The 10000-nt window shown below is 50.7% G+C and overlaps 1 protein-coding gene across 1 annotated transcript in view; it reads right to left on the bottom strand.

The window, feature by feature from the left end:
• The window catches only part of LOC307083218 (voltage-dependent T-type calcium channel subunit alpha-1I-like), a gene marked incomplete at its 3' end in the record, with an annotated part of 145112 nt that overhangs the window by 63996 nt on the left and 71116 nt on the right, over nucleotides 1–10000 (bottom strand). The window contains exon 8 of the mRNA XM_079747052.1: nucleotides 875–1250. Coding sequence (XP_079603178.1) covers nucleotides 875–1250 — 376 coding nt within the window. The remainder of the gene's footprint in view (nucleotides 1–874; nucleotides 1251–10000) is intronic.

Below are 10000 nucleotides of genomic sequence, written 5' to 3' on the forward strand. Positions count from 1 at the left end.
AGAGAGAGAGAGAGAGAGAGAGAGAGAGAGAGAGAGAAAGAGAGAGAGAGAGAGAGAGAGAGAGAGAGTGAGACAGAGAGAGAGAGAGAGAGAGAGAAAGAGAGAGAGAGAGAGACGGACAGAGGGACAGAGAGAGAGAGGCAGACGGACAGAGAGAGAGAGAGAGAGAAAGAGAGAGAGAGAGAGAGAGAGAGAGAGAGAGAGAGAAAGAGAGAGGGAGAGGGAGAGAGAAAAACGGACTCAGAGCAAATCATCGGCCATCGTGGAAACACACATTCAGCCACTGATTGAACACTGGTGAAACACATCTTCTAGGGTGTCTTTATCTGGTCCCATGTTGATGACGTGTGATGCTACAGCAGCACTAGAAGGTGAACGAGTAAACTGGTACCGCCATGGCTAAGAGCGAGCAACGGTCCGTCATCAAACTCACAGCTCTACTCTGTTTGGCACCGCAGTGGTGGAGCGAGCGCCCTGCCGACATCAGCACTGCAGAGTTGCTCACTGGCTCCTAATAGAGACTCAAGACTCACCTGTTCAGGGTTCACCTGGATACCCCCCCTCCCCCCTCCTTACGCATTTATTGAATGTTGTACGTCCTGGCACTTAAACAGTAAACAGTACTTAGCATTGTGTAGCGTCTTACCCTAGGTATCTCTGGTGTGTACGGGGTTAACCTGTGACAGGTTAACCTAGTGATTATTAGTGCTTGGCACTTGGTTCTATGAATACCCTAGAGATATACTGTTGTTTCTATTTCTTCTGAAAAACGTACTTATTGGAAGTCGCTCTTTATAAAAGCGTCTCAAACGCCCTGAAGGTAAACATAGATATGGTCCGTCCAGACGTCTGTCCCCAAGGCCTCCATACTCACGTCTGAGCTGCTTGGAGTGGCGCCGGCCCCCATTCACATTCTCACCGCTTCCTCCTCCTCTTCCTCCTCCTCCTCCTCCTCCGCCCGCACAGCCCCCGGCATGGCGGTTGTTGCGGGCCCCGGTGGGTGGCGGGGGGCGGCCCCTCAGTGTGTAATAGAGCGCGGCCGAGCGGCGGCGGGCCTTCCGCAGCACGTGGCAGACGAGCTGGAAGAGCTCCTCGTAGCAGTCACCCGGCTCAGCCAGGCTGGCCAGCGTGGAGGAGGACAAGCACGCCGCGCGCTGCTCCTGCATCAGCTGGTGCTCACGCTGCTTGGTCTCAGAGAACTGGGTGGCGATCACTACCAGACACAGGTTGATCATGAAGAAGGAGCCGATCTGGAGAGAGAGAGAGAGAGAGAGAGAGAGAGAGAGAGAGAGAGAGAGAGAGAGAGAGAGAGACATCACCAGCAGACACAGGTTGATCATGAAGAAGGACCCGATCTGGGGGAGAGAGAGGGTCAGAAGGAGAGAAGAGAAAGGGAGATAGAGCGAGAGAATGCAGAGAATGGAGGGAGACAGAGACAGCTAGAGAGACAGAGACAGAGAAACACAGAGAGGGAGAGAGACAGACAGACAGACAGATAGATACATAGACAGATAGAGAGATAGATGGCGAGATAGAGAGATAGAGAGATATATAACAGATAATATAGACAGATCGTTTTTCACCATTTAAAGAGTGTGTAGTTCAGTTAAGTTGTTACATTCAATTAAACCTAAATATCTGTACTTCAGAAGGTTCAGGTTAAGCCGGTCAGTGTTGAGGTTGTTCCCGGTAGTTCTTATCCTCACTGAGACGCTTCAGTCGGAGGAGCGAGGTTAGGGTTGATACGGTCGTTAAGGAGGTGCTGATCAGGGCGGTCTAGAAGGGCATCGAATCTGGGACTCCTCAGAGAGTCAATCCCACAGACCGCCTCCTTCTGCTCCAATGCTGATCTCTCTAATTAATGAGCTGTGACCTTTGTGTGGTGGTAATGGAGACACAGGCAGGTCAGGACCAGAGCCACCGGACCTGTACTCTGCTGATTGGCTGAGTGCTGAGCCGCGTGGCTGTAGTGTCTGAGACGCTCTGAACACAACCGCAGCGGGACAGAAGCTCCTCTGTGAGGCCAAAGTTATACCGTGAACATACACCCCCAGGCGAGGAGAGGAGCAGTGAGAATGGACGTATTTACAGTAAAATATCCTCATCCATGCATAAAGATGTGAGATGCAGTCACGCATGAGTAAAGCCGAGCAGAACACCAACGCTCTCTTGTGTGGAGAGAGCTCTGCTGCTAGCCTGGTGCTAGCCTGGCTAGCTACCGCTGTGCCAATACGCCCGAGCGCTATTAGCACACATGCTTAAGGTCTCCCCAGGCCCCCGTCTCTTCGGGCAGTTGTGGCAACCCGTCTCCCCAAGTGTCAGATACCCGGTAGGAATTACACGGAAAGCAGGGGTTAAAGCCGCAGTCGGCGTTTATTTCCACAGAATAAATAGTCTGTATACTCGTGCTAGGGTCTCCGTGAGCCTCTAGATCGCCGGCGTGGTGCGGAGTCCCTCCGTGTCGCTTCGCCCTTCTCCCGGTCTAGCGAGTACTCCCGCCGTGTCACTTGCCCGGCGCTGTGCGGAATCCCTCCGCGTCCCTTGCCGTTCGCCCGGTCTGGTGCTTACTCCCTCCGTGTCACTCTGCGTGGTGCGGACTCGTGCCCCCGTGTCACTCTCTCGTTAGTGCGGACTCCCGCCGTGTCACTCCCCGTTCGCCCGGTCTGGTGCCCCTTTTATGCCGGCTCCTGGTCCATTCCCTTCCTCCGGCCAGGTGTCCCCGATTGCGCTGATTGGGGGGGAGAGACGTGGTGCTCTCTGTCGCCGGCTGGAGGGTGGCGACGGTAAACCAGGTCTACTGCGTGTCCTCGGACCCGTCCGGTCCGAGGTCCAGCGGCGGGATGCCACACCGTACAAACTGAGACCAGCAGACACACAGACAGACGCAAAGACAGCCCCTCACTGGCACCGCCCTGCTAAACCTCAGCCTCTCCCTTCTCACCTGTCTGTCTGTCTGTCTGGGTCTCAATTCATTTCAAAAAACCTTTCTTGGAATATTTCTTAGTGCAATATTATAAAAATGACAGTATCCCGTATAAACAGATAAATTAAAGATACACTCTAAATACACAGTATTTATCATATGGAGGATGTGTGCATGCGTCATTTGGGTCAACATGATGGATGTAATGAGGGGTGGAGAGAGAGAGACAGACAGAGAGAGAGAGACGGACAAAGAGAGAGAGAGAGAGAGAGAAAGAGAGAGAGAGAGAGAGACTTTGACTTTTAAAAATACTTTTATTTCATCACTCTGACATGCGATACCTCAACAAACATTCATCATCTCTCCTTTTTGTTAAGTCAAACCAAAATGAACAAAAATAAAAACATTGTCTTAAAACTGGAAAGAGATTCCATCAGTAGAGTCCACTGAATATATGACACCACCAATTCACGACGGCTGGTTGAAACACAAAAACTCATCAGTCATTTTATAGTATGCAAAATCAGTTGCCACCCTGGTCCTGGCCATCACTTTAAACACCCCCACTAAATCCTTCCCATTGCCCTCCTCCTTCTCAGTCTTGTGGGTTTTATAGGTGGCCAGCATTGCCTGACCAAGAAGGAAATTTGCCAGTGTACATTTTCCTTTTCTCTCCTTTCTGTACCTCACTGAAAATACTAACATATTCTGATTAAACAAAAACCCAAGTTTCCCCAACAATGTCTGCAGAAGAGAAAACAAATGTAACAATCTGGACCATTCAGTAAAAAAATGAAAAACCATGTCTGGGGCTGGGCAGAAAGGGCAGGCTGGCATGACGTCAGGGTTGAACCTTGAGACAAAACGATTAGTGGGGATGGCCAAGTGAAGGACATGCCACTGCAAGTCCCCCACTCTTTTGGAGATGGGAGGCTTGTACAGGAACCGCGATGTGGGAGAGATGTCCGGTGAAACCTGTCCATGTTCCCGCCACTTTGTGTCTGGACGACTGGCCAGCTGCTTGAAAAACAGGGATTTGCTGCATATGTGATAGAGTGACTTTCGGTCAACTGAGGCAAAAACTAAATCAGTAAGACCATTAAAGGTCAGCAGGTGTCCCTCTCCTCTAGATACTCACTTGGGAGATATCCAAAGATCAGGGAAAACCACACGTTCTTGTATTCCTGCTACCACGCTGCTTGAAGCAGCACTTAGATTAGTCGGGAGCGAGACTCTGAGCCTACCCAACAGGTCAGCCACCAGGTGCAGAGACCTCAGTCCAGTCTGGGCACTGACCTCCAGTGCCAACTTCCACCTTCCATTGTCATGGTCTCACAGGTGTCCCAACTTGGTCATGCCTGCTCCGATAAAAGCAGAGATCAAGCTATCCCCAACTGTCTCCTGGGTCTGCATGAGAAAATTTAAAAAAGGGGCTCTTCTGTACCATAATGTTCATCTGGTTTTCTAGGTTTTCTTCTTGTTAGAATATTCCATGCTTCCAGGACAGATTTATAGAAAAAGGGGAGATGAAACCCTTGTATCCATCGATTGTTCGTCATCAGAAAAAAATGTCTGTCCAGGGAAAAAGCCCCAATGCCATGCATCACTGACCACGCAAAGGAAACCCAAAGCACACTGTCGGGCGCATAGAGGAGACAATTGGCCATCTGTAGTCTCATAGAAGCGACCTTACTTGCTAGGTGAATCAGTCCCTGCCCTCCGTCAGCCAATGGCAGGCACAAAACCCCCGGGGCCAGCCAATAATACCCATCCCATAAGAAATTTACAAAAGTCTTCTGGAGCCTACAGAGGAGGGAGACAGGGGGGTCAACTAGAAACGCTCTCTGCCACAACATCGATGCTGCCAGGTTATTGACCACCAGCACCCGCCCTCTATACGAGAGCTGTGATAATATCCTCCTCCACTGTTGCAACCAACCTGCTATCTTCTCTTCCATCCCCTCCCAGTTCTTATCCATATATCCAACAGTTCCTAGATATACCCCCAAAAACTTAAAGCCATCCAAATTCCAGACGCAACACTGTTAGATCATCCGCATAGGCTGTAAGCAACACGGTAGGAGCCTGTGGAATCCCTGGTGCAGCGATGGTGCCCAGGCGTGCCCTCAGCATTACAAGTAGAGGTTCAATAGAGATAGCATAAAGAAGCCCAGAGAGGCCACACCCCTGCCGTATTCCTCTGGAAACAGAGAAAGGTCTGGTGAGTTTGTCGTTAATTTTAAGGATGCTAAAAATGTCTTTATATAGCAACTTGATGAGGCCTATGAAAACCGGACCAAACCCAAAACCCTCTAAAGTCCTAAACAGAAAGCCATGGTCGACCCGATCAAAAGCCTTCTCCTGGTCTACGGAGAGAAGGCCCAGGTTCAGCTTATGATAGGCTGCTGTGGTTATGATGTCACAAGCCAAAACAAAATCTTGCAGGAGCTCATCCCCCGCAGATCATCACAATCCTCAGCTCTAAACAGATCTTCATAAAAAAACAACGAAAGTGACCTGATGTCTGCTGGGTCAGTTGTCTCTCTTCCACCAGGGAGCTTGAGACACTGCATGTGTTCAGTATTTGATGTCCGCTTCTCTAGTCCAAATAAAAATTAGTCGGACCATCCATGTCTGCATAAAGCAAATAGGGGGCTCTCACTAGTGCCCCCTCCCCCCTATCCCCCAGAACTCTCCTGAGTTGCAACTTATTCTGATTTCAATAGGTCTCAAACCCTGCTATATCCCTACAACTGAGCTTAGCAGATATAAATAAGATCTCTTGCTCTAGAGCTTCAAGATTTGTCTTTACAGCTCTGGTGGAATTTGCTGTGTATTGTTGACAAAACAATCTGATCTGGACTTTCCCAAGGTCCCACCACTGTGTTAGGGACTTGTGTCGTGTTTTCTCTACCCTCGAGGTCACCCAAAAAGAGTTGAAAGAACTCACAAACCCCTGATCTTGAAGTAGCCTAATGTTAAAATGCCAGTATGAGCTTTTTTCGGCTCATAAAGTGTGGTGGCAATTGACACCGTGACATAGTGATGGTCAGACAGGCCCATACGGTGATACTGCTCTTAAAAAACGTCCCCTATCCTGTTTTCTAACATAAATACGGTCTAGCTTTGCCCCTGATAACATGTTTATATTTGTTTTTAACCAGGTGGACTGCCTAGAACCTGGAAACTCCTCTCTCCACACATCAACGAGGCCATGATAAGCTACCAAAGCTCTCAGCTCATTGGCTGATTGAGGATGAGGCTTGTCGTGGTTCTGATCCAAAGTGTTGTCCAGTGAGGAGTTAAAATCCCCACTTAGAATAAGTACATTATCTGGGGGGCAGCTTTTTAATGCGTCTGACAGCGCTTTAAAGAAAAATACATCTCTCCTGGCCTTCGCAAGGAGTGTAGATGTTAGAAAAAGAAAAAGCCATTCGATCTAAGGAGGCATCAAAAAAACGGTGGCCATAAAGATGGTAAGAAAACCCAACCCTAACAAAAAGTTATGAACACTCATTAGGAAGTACCGTGGATTTAATTCAGCCCTTACTGTACTCTGCAGTTTCTTGATGCAGAAACGCTACTGTATAGTAAGTGCAGAGTTTAGCACCGGCCACTAGGGGATAGTATTGGATTACAGACCGCTAACCGGCTCAGTTAGGAGTCAACCTTATTGTGTTCGCCAGCATTACAGACGTTCCTGTTACAGAGGATATTAAGCTGTTTAACATTATTCGTGTAAGTCTAATATAATTCTTGATTACTATAGATGTTGTTTTCAAGGTTGGTTAAGTTCCTGAAGATATTTATGTTAGACATGTGCATGTAGGACTTACTGTTTGTAGCTTATGTTGTTATTTTGTGTATTGCTGCAGGGCTTCTTCATCGTTGTCATTAAATAAGAAGTTTGACGTCGAGGAGTGTATTTCTTCATGAAGAAGCCATGGTTGTCGTTGGATGTACTGTTCCTGGCTGCGCTTTTGAGACCGGGGATGTGTCTGTAGCACTTGCCATGGCTCTGTTGACGAATCACAGACTTGTCCATTGGGACCCGCCGGCCCAAATCCCGATTTGCATGTCCTGAAACTTGATCGGCCTAAGGTCGATGTTGGCATAATGACATTGTTCATCCGTCGCTGGGATGTCTTTTTGCACCGGCTCAGGCGTTGGAGCTGCCCACGCCCCTTTTCAGTTATTTGAGTGCACTGGGCCTGAACTTGGAGACAGCATGTTGAAAGCCAATCCCAACATCGCCTCCAGACCCCTGGTGGATCTGATCACTGCCATGCGTTCACTAGCCATCATTCCGGTTGCCACATGTGTCATGTGCACCGAGCTGCTTCAGTTGCACCAGGAACGTGATGAAGCATTCCGTGCCTTCACTGCCAGGGTGCCGGGGAAGGCGGAGACATGTACCTATATTGCGGTATGCGAGTGTGGCAAGGATGTAGATTATACCGACCACCATTATCTGTGATGTTCTGATCAATGGGATTTATGACTAAGACATACGCCTTGAGACACTGGGGATGCCTGACATTCTGACGAAACTAGTGAACGATGGCATCGGTGCCGATCTCCCAGATTTTGTCGGTTCAACTTAGAGTAAGCCCTGGCCGACACTGAGGGGGCCGTCGCTGCACTCGGATGACACAAAGCACTGCCATTAGTCCCACACCCATCAGGCTCGGGCACCACATTTTCTCCAGGGCCGAATGGAGGCGGGCCAAGCTGAGAGACCACCCCCGAGTCTTAATCACCATCTCGGTTGACAGGTCAGTTGGACCGCGGGACAGCATCAACCAGCATCAACCTCCTTCGGGACGAAGCCCTTGGAGTCATTGAGCGTGTGCCAAACGGCGAAACAGTGACATGGTGCCATCGTATGGTAGTCACAAGGAAGCACGACGGCTCCCCTCGCAGGACCGTGGACCTCTCACCTCTCAACAAGTTCTGCCAACGTGAAACCTTCGCCACTGAATCCCCATTCCACCTCGCACGTCGCATCCCGGGGGACACCTGGAAACCCGTCAAGGACGCTTGGAACAGCTACCATAGTGTGCCCCTGCGTGTATCGGATCGCACCTTTATTCGGCCACTTGCGCTACACCAGGGCGCCGCAAGGTTTCCTGTCATCTGGGGATGGCTACAACCGTCGTTTTGACGCTGTCCTCTCAGACTTTGAGCGCAAAGAACGTTGTGTGGAGGACACTGTCCACTATGACACTGACCTAGAGCATCACTGGTGGAGGACCATCGACTTCCTGACACATGTCGGCTGGTCGGGCATTGTGTTGAACCCAGATATGTTTCAATTTGCGGAGAGGAGCGTAGATTTTGCTGGGTTCAGGGGGTCAGACGCTACCATAGAGCCACTCCCGAAGTACTTGGACGCCATCCGGGACTTCCCCATCCCGGACTCCATAACAGATATCAGAAGCTGGTTTGGCCTTGTCAACCAGGTGGCGAACTATGCCCAGTTGCGCGACAGTATGGCGCTATTCAGGCCATTCCTCAGCCCACGCTGCAAAATCTCGTGGTCCTCTGAACTGGAGGAAGCCTTCCAGGCGTCCGAACAAGCCATAATTGGGGCCATCCGTGAGGGCGTGGAGATCTACGACATGTGGAGGCGCACCTGCCTCCGCCCTGACTGGTCCAGGCGTGGCATTGGCTACTTCCTGCTTCAACAACATTGTAGCTGCACTTCTGGCATACCTGACTGTTGCCCAGGAGGATGGCGGATCACCCTTGCCGGTTCATGGTTCCTATCTTCAGTGGAGCAACACTATGCGGCCATCGAAGGAGAGGCCCTGGCCGTGGCCTAGGGCCTGGAGCAGACACGGTATTTCACACAAGGATGTGAAAACCTCGTCATGGTCACCGACCATAAGCCCCTTGTGAAGATCTTCGGCGACCGCACGCTGGATGAGATAACAAACTCACGCCTGTTCAGACTCTAGCAGCGTTCCTCCCATGGTGCTTTGATATTGTGTACCTGCCTGGCAAGTGCAACCATGCCGCTGATGCGACTTCAAGGCATCCTTCCCTCTCGGGCTCTGCAAACGGCCTCTCATTGGGATCGCCAAGCGTATCTGACGCCGCACTGACGAATCAGCACTTATGGCTTCCATCCGTGACGATGCACAAGAACTAGGACCCATCTCATGGTCCCTTCTCGCACGAGAGACGACAGCTGACGCGTGCCTCGGCCACCTTCTGTACCTGATCGAGCATGAGGGTAGGGTTGATGTTAATGAACCTTTCCTAGCGAGTCTGTCGCCAGGCTGTGGGTCCATCTACGCACAGAATGTTGTGGTTCCACATCCCTCCGTGAACGAGTCCTTCGGCACCTTCATGCCGCCAACCAAGGAGCTTCTGCGATGGAGCAGCACGCCCATGCCATAGTCTTCTGAACCGGGATGATGAGGGACATCTGAGCCACCAGGTATGGATGTTTGGATTGTAACCGCAATGCTCCATCACAGGCAGCCACGCCCCCCCTACCATCCTCATCACCTTCCACCCCATTCAAGGCGGTGTTTGCTGACTTCTTTGATTATGGAGGCCGCCACTACCTGATTGTCGGAGATCGACTCTCGGTCTGGGTGGAGGTCCTATGCTCCACAGCAGGCAGTGATCTAGGAGGCTCGGCTGTCTTGGTTCGCCACCTGCGCACGTTCTTTGCCTCCTTTGGCGTGCCAGAGGAACTTTCGAGCGATGGTGGTCCAGAGTTCAAAGCTAGTCATACAGAGGACTTTCTCCGATTGTGGCATGTCAGACATCCGGTGTCCTCGGGTCGATTTTCCAGTCGAATGGGTGGGCGGAGGTTGCGGTGAAGACTGCTAAGCGCCTTCTGGTGACCAACACTGGCCCGACTGGCGGTCTTGATCATGATCACTTTTTGCGTAACATGTAACAGTTGTGAAACACACCTGACCCCGACCGCAACCTTTCACCGGCGTAGGTTATATTTGGTCGTCCCCTTCGAGACTCATTTTCATTCGTCAACAGACTAGAAAAGTTCTCGAACCCTCATATCCCGCCGCTCTGGCGTCAGCTATGGGCGGCGAAGGAGGA

Source organism: Pollachius pollachius (assembly GCF_949987615.1).
Source record: "Pollachius pollachius genome assembly, chromosome: 11".
Lineage (NCBI taxonomy): Eukaryota > Metazoa > Chordata > Actinopteri > Gadiformes > Gadidae > Pollachius > Pollachius pollachius.